At 37.1% G+C, this 17,123-nt stretch overlaps 1 protein-coding gene across 3 annotated transcripts in view; it reads right to left on the reverse strand.

The window, feature by feature from the left end:
* cltrn (collectrin, amino acid transport regulator) overlaps positions 1-17,123 on the reverse strand; it is a 33,060-nt gene that overhangs the window by 11,990 nt on the left and 3,947 nt on the right. The window contains exons 2-5 of one of the 3 annotated variants that reach the window (NM_001139458.1): positions 16,430-16,488; positions 16,214-16,299; positions 6,029-6,145; positions 2,404-2,598 (exon numbers count right to left, since the gene is read on the reverse strand). In NM_001139458.1, the coding sequence (NP_001132930.1) occupies positions 2,404-2,598; positions 6,029-6,145; positions 16,214-16,299; positions 16,430-16,488 (457 nt within the window). Of the gene's footprint in view, positions 1-2,403; positions 2,599-2,923; positions 6,146-16,213; positions 16,300-16,429; positions 17,080-17,123 lie in introns of all 3 variants that reach the window. The other 2 variants (XM_087305427.1, XR_015522738.1) reach the window with 2 other exon arrangements.

Below are 17,123 nucleotides of genomic sequence, written 5' to 3' on the forward strand. Positions count from 1 at the left end.
TTGAATTTAAAGCGACAGTCCCTAAAATGGCACGATTAGGATCAAAGCCTTAAAGCACAGGTGTCAAACTCAGTTCCAAAAGGGCCGCAGCTCTGCACAGTTTAGTTCCAACCCTAATTAAACACACCTGATCAAACTAATTGAGTCCTTCAGGCTTGTTTGAAACCTACAGGTAGGTGTGTTGGAGCAGGGTTGGAACTAAACTGTGCAGGGCTTCGGCCCTCCAAGAATTGAGTTTGACACCCCTGCCTTTAAGGGTCAGTTTTTAAGAGTTATAAAACATTGTGGAGTATTTTGAGCTGAAACTTCAGATACACACTCTAGGGACACAAAGACTTATTTTGTAGATTTATCTTGTAATAGCCCCCTCTTTAAAATTGTCTAAATCGGGGGTGGTCAAACATTTTCTTATGAAAGGCCAAAAATCAAGCCTGTGGGCCAAAGGTTAACACAGTTGCCATGGCTAATTTCCTAATTTATTTAATAATGTTTAAAAAAATGACTAGAAAACAATCCTTTATATTAACTAATACATTATATTTTTACATTTTAAAATGAACTTATCACAGTAAAACAAAGCAATCTAATTTCTAACAGAATTACACTAGTTTTTTTGCCTTGATTTGCTCTCCAATGTCTTCTGCATTGTTCTATATCCGTCAAGTGACAATATATTTTTATTTGTAAAAAATAAGACTCATTTACAACATTTAATTGTAACATTTAATTTCATTTAGTTTTTTTGTTGCTCTGCAATAAAATACAAAAAAGGTGACATCAAATTAGAAATGACGATCTCTGTGTTAAAGGCGATTGCCTTCAACCATCTCCATGATTCTCACTCTCCTCTCAGATGGGATGGTGGGCCAAATTAAAGATTACAAGGGGCCAACTTTGGCCCACGGGCCCTCTGCATCTCTGATCTAAATTATGTTCTTAGCAATGCATATTACTAATGCAATTTTTTAGATACTTACATTAGGACGTTTTTAAAAATTATGGAAAATGCTCTATATTTAATATTTAAATGGTGTTTGGCATAAAAGAATATGTTATAATTTAGTTATTTAATTATAGGAATAAATTATCTATCAAAGGGGTAAGGAAAAGCAACTTCAGTTTAAGTTAAAGTACTACGGAGACCTGAAAGGAACGTGATGGGGAGGGAAAAATGGATGGGAAAAAAGAAAACTGAGTGATAGGAAAATATATCTTTTTAAGTTTTTGCGTTCTCTCGCAAAGATGTTCCACAAACACTTCCTGTTCACTTCATATATTCAACCTCCCATTTATGCTGGAATTCTTCCGTATTTTACCATTATATCCCGCTATCATCCTATCATTAAATATTTTCCAATATTTCTCACATGTGTTTAATCTTGAATTGAATATAAAAATGTCTGCGTTCACTTTCTTTCCATTAAAGCTGTGCGTTGGTCGTCGCCCTTCAAATGCAACCTCTAAATCAGCGAATGCATGTATAAGCGCTGACTGACGGACGTGCTACGTATGATAAACAGATCCAAGATCAGCTTCTGTACATGCTATTTAAGTAGGAGCTAAAGTGCAGGACACTTTGGGATTGGGATGTGTGTTTAAGCAGACAAATACTCTTTATACTATGTAAACATGTCCGTCCTGCGTGTTTTATTTTATACACAACTCATTTTCTCTTAAATGAGCACAAACAGTTTATAGAGTAATCAAATACTTTCATTATAGATCCGTGCATTCTTACAGGGACACCTCAGTTATCAAACAAAACAAAACGAGAGATTCATTTGCTGTTCTTCACTTGTTTGATAACAGAGGTGTCACTTAACATGGCGTGTACAGAAGCTGATCTGGGTTCAGTTTATTATACGGAGCTTGTCCATCAGTCATCGCTTATAAATGCTCTTTTTGTTTGTTTTCAGTTAAATTGTCAGATTAGGTCGGAGTGAGGTATTGGGTGTGGCTAACATACTTAACCACACCCCTCCAGCTGTCAGTTTTAAGGAGGAGGAGTCTGTTAGGTTGTAATAACTCTCCCCAAACCCTTTTCCAGATCTATCTGATTAAAATGTCTGCTTGACTACATCCAATCAGCTCGCAGTGGAAAAAACAAGCCACCCCACGTTTTTTCATTTCATATTCATTTTTTTCAAGGAACTGCGTCACAATAATAAAAAAAAAATGGTCACAGCTTTTGGTTTATGTGAACTTTAAAATCATTTTAGCCATTTTGCTTATCTAATAAATACATCTTGATTTAAGAATGTTTACATCTTCGTACTGAAAAAAACAGGACACAAATACTAAGGAGAAGCGTCATATTTTGCAGTGATGTTTCTTCCGTGATGTGGCTTTATCATCAAGCAGATTATAAACTGAATGGAGAATCTGAATGATTGATTTACTGACCGTCGTCTTTTGCTGACTGTGGACATCAGCAGTGCCACAATGCCTACGGCCACAATGCCAATGACCACCCCGAACACAATGAGCCACGGAGGAGTGTTGTACTGAATGGGGACCGCCAGCGTTGGTGGGACCCCCACAAACTCAAGAGTCATGTCTGATAGCAGGAAAGCATTGTTGATGCGATGTTTGCTCTGCCTGGAATAATTAATAAAGAAGATTTTTCAGCACATTTCTAAACATAATAGTTTTAATAACTCATTTCTAATAACTGATTTATTTTATCTTTGCCATAATGACAGTAAATAATATTTGACTAGATATTTTTTTAAGATACTAGTATTCGGCTTTAAGTGACATTTTTAAGGCTTAATTAGGGTAATAAGGCAAGTTATTGTATAACAGTGGTTTGTTCTGTGGACAATCGAAAAAAACATTGCTTAAGGGGGCTAATAATATTAACCTTAAATGGATTTTGTTATATTAAAAGCTTTTATTTTAGTCGAAATAAAACAAATAAGACTTTCTCCAGAAGAAAAAAACATTATACTGAACTGAACTGAACTTAAACACTAAAAACTGAACTACACTGTTCCAGTTACTATGACCATTTATGTGAAGCTGCTTTGACACAATCTACATTGTAAAAGCGCTATACAAATAAAGCTGAATTGAATTAAATTGAATTGAATTGAATCCCACTGAGGTGACCCCTGATTAATATGGGACTAAGCCGAAGGAAATGTAAAACATTGCCACCTGCTCTTATGTTAAAATTGAAGTTGATATATTTTCATTATAAACAGCTGACTAGGCTCAAATCTTAAATGTAAGCGTCTTATGCAAATTCCATATACCATAGATTGAATGATTATATATTATATGATTATATTAAGACTATACCAAAGGCATAATCAGCACAAAACATATTAAAATATTCATTGTCAATGGCAGACATATTGAATATGGTGTTAATAAATATGATAACACTGTATAATTAATGAAAGCTGTTATAAGACAATGGTGTTATGTGGTTCTTTAAATCTTGGATCTAAACTCAGAATATAGAATGCAATAAACACTATAAACAGTATAAAATCAGGCTTTTATGAGGTGTAGGCTGCGCTTTATGAGATGCTTCCTTAGAGACCTTGTTATAGGAAACATCTTTAAAAACATGCCTCATAAAAGAGTAAACAGTACACTCCAACACTTTCAGTTCACTAAAGACGAATATGTATAATGAAAATAATGTACATTAGTAAACATGAGCTGAATGCTGCTTTGGCGGACGGGATTTAGATTGCAGTTACATTTGAAGTCAGAATTATTAAACCCCCCTGTTTATTTACCTGTTAATTTCTGTTTAAAGGAGAGAAGATTTTTTCCAACACATTTCTAAACATAACAGTTTTAATAACTCATTTCTAATAACTGATTTATTTTATCTTTGCTATGATGACAGTAAATAATATTTGACTAGATATTTTTCAAGACATTTCTATACAACTTAAAAGGACATTTAAAGGCTTAACTAGGTTAATTAGGTTAACTAGGCAAGTTAGGGTAATTAGGCAAGTTATTGTATAACGATGGTTTGTCTGTAGACTATTGAAAAAAAAATGTAGCTTGAAGGGGCTAATAATTTTGACCTTAAAATGTTATTAAAAAAACTAATAACTCCTTTTATTCTAGCCAAAATAAAACAAATAAGACTTTCTCCAGAAGAAAAAATATTATCAGACATACTGACGCAGTAGGTAGTGCTGTCGCCTCACAGCAAGAAGGTCGCTGGGTTGCTGGTTCGAACCTCGGCTCAGTTGGCGTTTCTGTGAGGAGTTTGCATGTTCTCTCAGCATTCGCATGGGTTTCCTCTGGGTGCTCCGGTTTCCCCCACAGTCCAAAGACATGCGGTACAGGTGAATTGGGTAGGCTAAATTGTCCGTGGTGTATGAGTGTGTGGGTGTGTGTGGATGTTCCCCAGAGATGGGTTGCGGCTGGAAGGGCATCCGCTGGAACGTGCTGGATAAGTTAGTGGTTCATTCTGCTGTGGCGACCCCGTATTAATAAAGGGACTAAGCCGATAAGAAAATGAATGAATGAATACTGTGAAAATTTCCTTGCTCTGTTAAACATCATTTGGAAAATATTTTTAAAAAAAATTTAATTTAAAGGGGGGCTAATAATTCTGACTTCAACTGTATATGAAAGTCTATTATAGCGAAATATATTAAATGCAATTGCTTAGGAATTTAAATGTAATTTGATGAATGCAAAGTGTACTGCTGATAGCATTCGTGGTAGATTAGAACATACTTCAATGCAATTTCTATTGAAACTTATGCATTTAAAAATCAATAGACATTTGTAATTTAGTTGCACTTTGGTACATTTAAAATGTAAGAAATGTAAATGTAATATAAGTAGTTTACATGTATATTAGTCAACATCAGAATGCATATATTTTAAAGCATGTTATAAGACTCTTAAAATAGTGAATTAAATGTATTTAAAGTAATACATTATTGTAACATGTATTTCTTTTTACAGTAAGTGTACTTGATGTTGTTACAAATTCATTCATTTTCCTTCGGCTTAGTCCCTTTATTCATCAGGGATCACCACAGCGGAATGAACCGCCCACTTATCCAGCATATGTTTTACACAGCGGATGCCCTTCCAGCTGCAAGCCCCACTGGGAAACACCCAAACACCCAATTCACACACATACACTACGGACAATTTAATTTATCCAATTCACCCATAGCGCATGTCTTTGGACTTGTGGGGGAAACCAGAGCACCCAGAGGAAACCCACACCAACAATGGGAGAACGTGCCAACTCCACACAGAAATGACAGCTGTCCCAGCTGGGAACCAGCAACCTACTTGCTGTGAGGTGACAGTGCTAACCACAGCGCCAACGTGATCCCCACTCTTAAGAAATAATGAATTAAATGTATTTTAAGTAATACATTACTATAACTTGTATTTTTTTACAGTAAGTGTGCTTACGATAGTTAAAAATTGTGTACTTAAAACAACATCAACCATTAACTGACACAATGGCTATATATACCAACATACCGGCCACTGTTAGGTTCACATTAACGCAAATTTCTGATCGGCCAGTCACATTGCCGCAACTCAATGCATTTATGCATGTGGACACAATCAAGACGATCTGCTGCAGTTCAGACTGAGCATCAGAATGGGGAAGAAAGCTGATTTAAATGACTTTAAATGTGATATGGTTATTGGTGCCAGACGGGCTGGTCTGAGTATTTCAGAAACTGCTGATCTACTGGGATTTTCTCGCACAACCATCTCTAGGGTTTACAGAGAATGGTCTGAATGAGAGAAAATATCCGGTGAGCGGCAGTTCTGTGGGCACAAATGTCTTGTTGATGCCAGAGGAGAATGGCCAGATTTGTTTCAGCTAATAGAGAGGCAACAGTAACTCAAATTACATCTAATATATATATACGAATCATTTTGACTTTAACTGTATATAGTGATCGACATTCAGCAAGGCAACCCAATGTTATTGTAACATTACAGTCAGTGAAACGTCTAGTAATATATCAGCTAAAGTCTAAACCTGTAAACTCACAGATGGTCAACTCACCTCACTGCTCGCTCCACCTCTTCTTTCGGAATCAGTTGAGTTGGGTCCGCTGGCAACGTCACCACAAAGATGAATGACACTCTCTTTGTATCATTGCACACCAGTATGTTTTCAATGCTGGAAAAAAAAAGAAAAAAATACAGATGTAATTGTTGTTTTTAGATAGATAGATAGATAGATAGATAGATAGATAGATAGATAGATAGATAGATAGATAGATAGATAGATAGATAGATAGATAGATAGATAGATAGATAGATAGATAGATAGATAGAACAAGCTGTTGACATGTTTAGCACAATCCTAGCATGCTAGGACTAAGGCTAGCATAGTCCATTGTTATTTTGTAGTTATAAGCTCATGTTTTAGCACATGCCTAGCATGCTAGTGCTAATAGCTAGCATATTGTTATTTGCTGCCCTGCTGAAAAATCCAGCTTAAACCAGCCTAGGCTGGTTGGCTGGTTTTAGCTGGTCGACCAGGCTGGTTTAAGAGGGGTTTTGGCCATTTCCAGGCTGGTTTCCAGCCATTTCCAGCCTGGTCTTAGCTGGTCAGGCTGGAAAATGACCAGCTAAAACCAGCTTGACCAGCCTGGTTTAAGCTGGACATAGCTGGTTTTGGCTGGGCTCCCAGCCTGGCCAGCTAAGACCAGGCTGGCAATGGCTGGAAACCAGCCTGGAAGTGGCCAAAACCCCTCTAAAACCAGCCTGGTCGACCAGCTAAAACCAGCCAACCAGCCAAAGCTGGTTTAAGATGGATTTTTCAGCAGGGTGGTTATAAGTTCCTGTTTTTGTATCGGATGTCTTAACAAGTAGTAAACTTGTTTTTAGTACATTCCTACAGTAGCATGCTAACGCTAATGGCTAGCATATTCCATTGTTTTTTGGTAGTTATAAAGTTTATGTTTAAACACATTCCTAACATCCTAGAGCCAATGGGTAGCTAATTACGTTGTTTATTTCTAGCTATACGTTTGTGTTTTTAATTGTGTTGTTTTAACAAGAGATAAACATGTTTTAGCACGTTTCTATCACAGTTCTTTTGAAGTACCACTGCATATTTTTGATCTATGATTTAGGTTATTGCCTTTATGTAAAGTATGTTTGTAAATTATTACAATATTTACAGTATTATTTTAATATGATTTTATTATTATTGTTTTAGAAAACGTGAAAAACTTTATTTCCCTCAACTTACATTAACAAAGACGAATAAATGCTACAATACATGTATTGTTTATTGTTTTATATATTAGTAAATGCATTAACTAGTAAAAACTAATACAACCTTATTGTAAATTACCAAAAATTCCCTAACAACCCCAAACTTAAACATTCCTCTAAAGTCTAAACTCTCACTATTTTATGCACCTTTAATTCCACGAATAAATGTGTTTTGTTCAGGATATTTAGAAATGAGTAAAGTGCTTTTCTGCCGTGTACATCACACTGCAGCCAACAGGAATTATGCACACACAGACATGCACAACCTCACGATCTCATCGATGTAACATGATGCTGCAAACGCCTCTTATTCAGAGATCAATCGATGCTGGGTTTCTCTCTCAAACAAGCCCGAAGCCGCTCTGCAACACTTCAGCTGTGAGATTTCACAATCGTTCGGGACCGGCATCAGACTGAGAAAGGTTAACCGCAATTGATTTCCCTTGACCCATTAGCGTCTATATTGGCCCGTAATTACACCGGTTAAATTAATCAGTCGTGCTTTCCCTACATCCGAGAGCAGCTCAATTGCACGAATATAATTGAGGGGGAAAAAAATATTAATCCACTGAAGAAAAGGCCTAAAATGACATTATACGTTTTTATTTTCACCGGTGAATAATCGCTGTTATTATCAAATGTCTAAAATTACTGTTAGATCATAGGGGCTTTGGTAATAATCCCTCATTAAATTAAATTATATCTAATTATTGAACATCATGTCATATTTTTGCGTGGAGAAAAAGGTATTTAGATGTTAACATCTACCTGATGTGACATTTTGTGTGAGATGGAAGTAGATTCTAACTGATAATTAGTTACATTTTTTCTTTAAGGATCTGTCAGACGCGTAATGTGTGATATAAATAACTATTAAATGTGGCACATTGTGAATGTGACGCTTGGTTTCACTAAAGCAAGGTTGCCCAAATTATTAGTTATGAATGGCCAAAAATCAAACTTGACTAAAGGTGGAGGGCTGAAGGCAAACATACCAACATATTACATTAAAGTTGCCATGGTAATTACCAAATTTATTTATAATTAAAATCGGATTAATCGTAAAATCGTTTTAATCGTATTTATTTATTTTACTTATTACGTATTAATATATTTTATTTATTTATATATATATGTGTGTGTGTGTGTGTGTGTGTGTGTGTGTGTGTGTGTATATATATATATATATATATATATATATATATAATACATTTTATACTGAACTTCTTACAAATAATCCCATTTATAACACAATTGTGTTCAATGCTGAATACACAAGTCAAGATGCACCTGCCTTCAACCCAGGCTCATTCTGAGAACATAGCCACATATAAATTTCTAGAGAGCGGCAAATTCTCTTCTCAGATGGGATGGCGGGCCAAATCAAAGTTTACCATGGACCCTAGTTTGAGCATCTCTGCACTAAACTATAACTAAATAATGGCTTTGCAAAAATTGACACATTTTTGAAGTGGTGTTTTTTTTTTAATGGGAATTTTTTACTTATTTCACATCTGCTAAAATGAAAATCGCATGTTCAGGCACTTAAAGAAGCAATAGCACGCTTCATTGAGGTTTTATATATGGCAAATGGACTGGAATGAGATGCGCTGAAACAAATCTAGTGTAGGATTTACTTCAAACAAATTTGACTCAGAAACGACTGGTATATCTCACAGAGAAATGAGAGTAATATTAAATTAAACATGACATTTTGAAGTACAAACTTTTTTCTTTTTACAGCACGCATCCCGAAGTTTGCTACTTAGGCGTATGAAGTTGTAAAAACTCCTTACTTTGAGAGAGAACTAGGAAAAAAAAAACATGAGAAGAAAGGCAAGAAGATAAGGAAGACTGTGGAAATGTTGCTGTGGCCTGGGAGCTGATATAGATTTGTGTGTCAGCAGCGTAGCAATGGAATCTGAAAGCGTGCCGTCAAATTATTAGCCCAAGGGGAGGCATATAAATTGGAAAGAGGAGAGGGCCGTGATTGGAGCCTTGGGGGACACACCGTGTTAGACTGGAACACTACATGATCTATGTTCCTCAATAGATACAAATTACTGCCTTGCGCTAAGAAATGATTTTAGCCAGAGGAAACTCTAGCAGTGATGCCATTGGCTGATAAGCGGCGACTGGGATATTATGGGAGACATTTGCAAAAGATCTTCCAAAAAATGTAATGCAATGCCATGTCGTTCAGTTCAAATAATGAAAGTATTTAAAGGGATAGTTGGTTCACCCAAAAATGAAAATGTACTCACACTCAAGTGGTTCCAAACTTTTAGGAGTTTCTTTATTCTATTGAACACAAAAGAAGATATTTTGAAGAATGCTGAAAAACCAACCCAGGCTCATTCTGAAAATGTACAGCTGTATACATTTCTGGAGAGCGCCAAATATGTCCGAGGAGCTACGTTTTTTTGCAGTTTTTGTTTCCGCTAATCTGCCAGAGGCCGTTGTGTATGCTTTTTGAGATCTCAAATTTCTTTCGCGAGTGACAATCATGCCTGCTGTTCCACGTAAATCCACCAGAGGCTGCCGCTGTCGACTGACTGACCAACCGAACAATAACCCCACGCACCTCTTTCCCTTAACCCAACCAGTAGTGTTTTCGAATGCACCGATTGACCTGCGCCCACCCACTTCCCTAAACCCAACCGTTAGTGTTTTGAATTGCAATCCAGAAAAGAATAGCCCTCGTACAGCCTGTTTTACTTTTTTTTTCAATTCACCTTTGTCTGTGTAGCGCTTTTACAATGTTGATTGTGTCAAAGCAGCTTCACATAGAAGATCATAGTAAATTAAAACAGTGTAGTTCAGTTTTCAGTGTTTAAGGTTAGTTTAGCTCAGTTCAGTTCAGTGTGGTTTAATAATCACCTCTGAGAGCCCAAACACTGAAGACTTCACCAATTGACGTAAGTGAAGAATTAAAAAACCTAGAGAGAAACCAGGCTCACTTGGGCATGACCATTTCTCCACTGGCCAAACGTTCTGTGCAGAGCTGCAGTCTAGGCACTGGAGGCTGGAACACTTTTACCACGTTTTCAAATTTTAGCACATTCTCACCTTGTTATTTAATTGTTTTATTATTGGTTTTGTCTTTGTTCAACGTTTTCAGAATGAGCTTGTGTTGTGAAATACTGTGACCGTTGATTTTCATACAACCCAGGCTCATTCTGAAAACATACCACTATACACATTTCTGGAGAGCACCAAATAGATGCCAGGGGCTATGTTTTTTTGCCGTTTTTGTTTTTTGTGAATCCACCAGAGGCCGTTGTGTACGCTTTATTTCGCAAATGCCATTTGCGTCTGCTCTTCTCACGTTAATCCACCAGAGACTGCTGTCGACTGACTGACTGACCCACCCTCCTCCTTCCCTAAACCCAACCAAGAGTGTTTTTAAAAGCAACGATTGACCCGCTTTTCATACGGAGGTAAGCGGTCAGCTGGTAAGAGCAAAAAGGAACGGCGTCATACCGCCCCGTAGCATTCGTTTTAAAGATGAAATGCAGCCATACAGTACGTTCCTCTGGCTACATAATTCACAATCTCTAGAAATGTATTTAAGGCTACGTTTTCAGAATGGGTCTGTGTTGTGAAAAACTGTAACCATTGATTTTCATACAACCTAGCTTATTCTGAAAACGTACTGCTATTTACATTTCTGGAGAACGCCAAATATGTCCCAGGAGCTACGTTTTTTAGCAGTTTTTGTTTTTGCGAATCCACCAGAGGCCGCTGTGTACGCTTTTTGAGATCCCAAATTTCTCTAGCGTGAGCCATTCGTGCATGCTCTTCTCTCGTAAATCCACCTGAAGCCGTTGTCATCTGATTGACTGATTGACTGACCCGACCAATCGACTGATCCACCCTCCTTCCCTAAACTCAACCAATAGTGTTTTCAAAAGCACCTATTGACTAGCTTCCACCCACTTTCCTAAACCCAACCAACAGTTTTAAAAAAGCAATCCAGAAAAAGAAAAGTCATTGCCTAATTTTTACCACGTTTTTAGATTTTAGCACATTCTCACCCTGTTATTTACTTGTTTGTTTCATTGTTGTCTTTTTTGTCTTTCCTGCTTACTGGAACTGTTTTTCGTCGGACTCTAACCCTGTTGTCGCCGTCAACTCCGCTCTGCATCTCAAGTCTGCTGAAATACTTGGTGAGCCACTGGATAAACTGGTAACAGTGGAAAAGTCATCCACACATAGGTAAGTGGTCAGCTGGTAAGTGCGAAAAGGACCGATGTCATACCGCCTAGTAGCACTGATCTTAAAGACAAAATGCAGCAATACGTTTCTCTGGCTACATAATTCGCGATCTCCAGAAATGTGTTTAGGGCTACGTTTTTTGACTGAACCTATGTTGTAAAAAAACTAACCATTGGTTTTCCTACAACCCAGGCTCATTCTGAAATCGTACCGCTATATACATTTTTGGAGAGCGCCAAATATGTCCCAGGAGCTGCGTTTTTTGCAGTTTTTGTTTTCGAGAATCTACCAGAGTCCACTGTGTACGCTTTTTGAGATCCCAAATTTCTCTAGCGTGAGCCATTTGTGCATGCTCCTCTCACGTAAATCCACGGCCACTGTCGACTGACTGAATGACTTACTGACCGATCAACTGACCCCCCCTCCTTCTTCCATAAACCCAACCGATAGTGTTTTTTAAAGGAATCCTGAAAAAGAAAAGCCCTCACTTGATTTTTACCATGTTTTCATATTTTACCACGATATCACCCTGTTATTTACTTGTTTTATTTATTTTTTGTTTCTATTTTTGTCTTACCTGCAGTCTGGAACCATTCTTCGCTGTCAACTCTTCTCTGCATCTCAAGTCCGCCCACATATCAGGTGAGCTAACTGGACAAACTGGTAACAGCGAGAAAGCAGTCCATACGGAGGTAAGCGGTCAGCTGGTAAGCGCCAAAAGGAACTGCATCATACCGCTATGTAACATTCGCTTTAAAGACATAATGCAACCATGCGTACGTCTGGCTACATAATTCATGATCTCTAGAAATGTATATCAGGGCTACGTTTTCAGAATGAGCCGGTGTTTTTGTCATAATAGTAAAAACAAATTGTTTCAGTTTCTGCGGCTCCACAGCTATGCGTACCAATTTTAATTGTAAACCCAAGGTTAGGTCAGTGTTCTCATTTGAATATTTATAAGATATTTTAATTTGATTGGACAAGCACGCATGTCTAAGCAGGCCAGTTTTAATAAGTGTTTTTTTTGCATTTAGAAATATGGCCAAATAATTTACTTCGGCTCTGTGAAGTTTTCTAAAACACACCACCTGTTTCCCTCGGGTCGTAAAACGTAAGAAACAAAGCACCCGAATGTATCTGCAGCTCTACAGAGCACATGAATATTTAATAAAGCAAGCACTGAGGATGCTTATGATTGGCCGTCTGTTGTTAAACAAGCCGTGTTGCATTTTAACAGCTCAGTGTTTCACACTGTTGCAAACATAGACTGCTTTAGTCTCACGGGGACATTCAGCAGCCGTCAGCTCTTACTCAAAATCATTCTGCTCACGTTTTCAATCACGCTGGAAGTGCTCCCTGTTTTTGCCATTGATTATGTTCTGTTACAGTGAGACACTACTGGTGAAAACTACACCTGTCCATTTCCAGAGTTTGGGACCTTCGTGAAGTGTTTTACAGTCTAATGGAATGAAAACTTCCAAAATACTCTGTCTTTTCCTGTTTTTTTGACACACTTTACTATTTTTTTAGTTTGTATACTGCTGTATTATATATATATATATATATATATATACTACCTGACAAAAGTCTTGTCGTCGCTCCCAGTTGTAAGAGGAACATATAATAACTTGATCATTTGAAAACATGGCAGAAGGAACATTTTTCCCATGAATCATCTGCATCAACTGCATCCCAATCATCACAAATACTGCAAAAGATCTACTGAAACCCGCCTGAAGCCAAGATTCTCAAAGAAATAAGTCAAGTTTGGTGAATGAAAATCATGGTTTGGGGTGGGAGAGATCTGCAGTGGATGGCAACATCAACAGCCTGAGGTATCAAGGCCAGCCCCGTCACCAGACATGAACATTATTGAGCATGTCTGGGGTAAGATGAAGGAGACATTGAAGATGAATCCAAAGTATCTTGATGAACTCTGGGAGTCCTGCAAGAACACTTTCTTTGCCATTCCAGATGACTTTATTAATAAGTGATTTGAGTCATTGCAGAGATGTATGGATGCAGTCCTCCAAGCTCATGATGGAGTCAGACACAATATTCATTCTGTTTCCACTGCAGCATGACTTTATATTCTATACTGGACATTATTTCTGTTAAGAGAAAAGTAATTTGTCTAAGCAGAATCAGACCTTACTGTCCTAATTAAATCATTAAAAGTCAAAGGCATGATCATATTTTATTGTGGTAAAATAAGCGTAATCTAGAGGCCTTTGCCTTTCATATAAGCCACTTCTGATACCAAATGATCAACTAGAAATCCAGTTATTATTTGTTGTTACTAAAACTAGGATTGGCGACAAGACTTTTGTCAGGTATAGTGTGTGTATATTTATATATATATATATATATATATATATATATATATATATATATATATATATATATATATAATGTTTGTGTGTGTAGAGGTGGGAATCTTTAGCCAGTAGCTCTAGCATGCTAGTAATGCGCTAAAAATACATTAATCACATGTCAAGACATCAGAAATAAAAAAATGAATGTATAACTAACAATTAACAATGTAATATGCTAGCCATTAGCTCTAGCAGGCTAAGAATGCAATGTGTCCTGATTACAATGCCAACCTCTGAGCCACCATGCTGCCCCCAAGTTGTACTGTATAATGTAATTATTTAATTTTAGTAAAAAAACATCCATCATGAGAATAAAAAAATTCAATTTGAGCTTTAAAGTTTGTAGTTTTAACGTCCTCCAATAAATGCTTCTTGATTTAAAGGGATAGTTCACCCAAAAAATGAAAAGTTGCTCATTATTTACTCGCCCTCAAGTCTAAACTTTGAGTTTCTCTCTTCTGTTGAACACAAAGGAAGATTTTCTGAAGGATTGAGATCCACAGTAAGACAAACATTCTTCAGTATAATACCATCCAAAACACACAAAAGGAGCTTCATAAGTGAATAATTGATCATTGCTCTTTGGTGACGAGATTCTTTAAGATACGTACATCTTTTCAAGTCCTTTGCACTTATTATTTATTCGCAACTCATCAGTATATCTTCCTTTGTGTTCAACAGAAGAAAGAAACCCAAACACAGGCCCGTAGCGCGCCTGGTGAAAGGGGTGTTTTTTTTTCTCAAAATGTAAACTATTTTGCAGTTAATCTCTTCATTTTTTTTATTTAATTATGATGTTTAAACACTCCAATAAGTGGCATTTTAAACACAAATTTTAGCTGGATTAGCTTGTTGCGTCCTTCATTTTTGATGTACCTATGAATGCAAAATTTCCAAAAAATTTATAATAAACAAATATAAAAAAAAGAGCTTCACGATTTTCTTCTAGCCTCTCTTGAAAATTCATCTAACAACAACAACCTAATTAGTTTAAACAGCAAAAGTCAGTCTAAGGCAGCGGTTCTCAAACTTTTTTTATCAAGTATCACCTCAGAAAAAAATAGTCTTTCCAAGTGCCACCATAATGAGCAGCATTGAAATACAGTAGCGTAGTAAGCCCAGTAAAGCAGCTACAGCTCTGCACAGTTCTAAAAAGTGCCAGATTAATTTCTATTATTGAGAATATTTATTATTGTCAGCCATTTAAAACATTATAAATAGTCTGAACATTAACACTGTACTGTGCTTATATGTAAAAAAAAAACAAGCAAACAAAAACTAAAAATGGCAACATTTTTTTTAAAAACACATAAAAATATAATGCCATATTCATATATAAATCATTTAATACATTTTGAAATATATGTACCATGTACATGACACATTTGATATCTTTGCGTACCACAGTTTAAGAACCACTGGTCTAAGGCATTTGAAAGATGTGGAAAAAATATTAAAAAGCTTTTACTGACATATTTCTTAAAACTGCGCCTACACGTTTTGATAACACTTGACTTCAGCAGGGGAACCTGATGTAGCCGCAGTTTTAAGGAACAGTGATTTAGGCTTTATATTATTTTTTCCACATTTTCTGATTTTGATGTTTGTTCTGATAAATCCCTTAAACAAAGAGCACCGATACATTATTTATGCTACCCCTTCATTTTTATACACAGCCTAATAAGTATTAAAATGAACTTGAATAGGCTGCTTTTGGTGCTTCGGACCTTTTCATTGGTCGTTTTTTTTTCTCTCAAGAATAACGCACCATTCACACGGGGCGTCAGCGTCAACGCTTCCCATTCATTTTGAATGGGTGACGTCAGGCGTTGCCAAACTGCATTGTGGATCCGTCTGCGCTGCTTCAGAGGCGTTGCTCAATGCAGAAGTTGGGACTAGCTCAACTTTTCAAGCGCTGATGGAAGCATCAGCCTATCAGATCGCTGTATGCAAATACACCAGCTAGACAGTGGCCTATTGCTGACTGAATTTCATTGGCTGATGCTTCTATGACGATCGCTTCAGCCCCAACTTCAGACACGCATTCAGTCAAGTGTTGACACTGAGGCCCCGTGTAATTGGGGCGTAAGGTTCAAGATTTAAAATAAAAGTTAGGCTACTTGTAAAATGTTTTAGATTTTTTTAACAACAGTCATATTGTGCGTTTGCTTAAAACCTTTTTTCCACAGGGTTTTTCCACAATTTAGGAAGACATTGCAGTTCTTTTCTTTCCCAACCCCCCACCCCCCATCCCCTGAAACAGGATTGAAAGTGAGTGGAGGATGACTAAATGATCACAGAGTTTTCCTTTCTTGATGAACTGTCCCTTTAAGTGTGTCACCTGTTGGAGCGCTGGATTTACTCACTTATACGTGTCCTCCCCAGTTTTTTTCCTCATCGCATACGCCAGAGTAGATCTGAAGAGAAACTTCTCACTCTCATTCCACTCGTACTGAGAGAAAGAGGGAGAAGTAATGCTGAATTATTTAACATATTGCACGGGAGATCAATAAGCCGGAATAAAATGATGAACATAGACATAAAGCCAAATTAAAAGAGAAGAAACAAAACGCCAAACCTACGGCGTCATTTCCGAGGGCTGTTTTTAAGCTGATCCTGACTTTGAATCCATCTTTGCTTTCTGGGAGATAGAAAGAAAGAGAGATGATTTATTCACAGTGATGTGGGTTTGTTGTTGTAGATCAGTGTTTCTCCCTGTTCTTTGAGGGCCGATAAGACTGGCTGTGTCCTTATTTGCCGTCCTCGTAAAAGAGTCTTGTTTGGGAATTCACACGTCACTTTATTTCCAGAGACTGAACTGAATGAGATAAGGATGAGCTCAGATGCCCAACAACAATCTCCGTCTGTTTTTTTCTTTTCTTTTTTTTTTTTGGTTGCACAACAAAGTGGTTTAATGGAGTTTGGGGTGTTTAGATGCTCCGGCGATGATTATGTCCTTATTTAAACTCTGTTTTGCTTCACTGAAATTTCACACTTCCTCTGAACATTAGTTTTCCTTTAAATGTGTGTTCCTGAATTGAGTGAATTGAGTTCGTCTTTTCCCTGGTTGGTGAATCTCTCAAGCATGTGGTAGGAAAAAGAAAACATTTAACATTTTGTATAAAGACATTGAAGCCTATTTGGACACAATAAAAATGATTATATATGCTGTTTATGTATGTATATACACTCACCGGCCACTTTATTAGGTACACTGCCAGGGGCATAGCAACTGGGGGGGACGGGGGGATTCGTCCCCCGTACTTTTAGAGACAG

This window comes from Danio rerio, chromosome 23 (genome assembly GCF_052040795.2).
Source record: "Danio rerio strain M-AB ecotype USA chromosome 23, GRCz13ab, whole genome shotgun sequence".
Taxonomy (NCBI): Eukaryota; Metazoa; Chordata; class Actinopteri; order Cypriniformes; family Danionidae; genus Danio; species Danio rerio.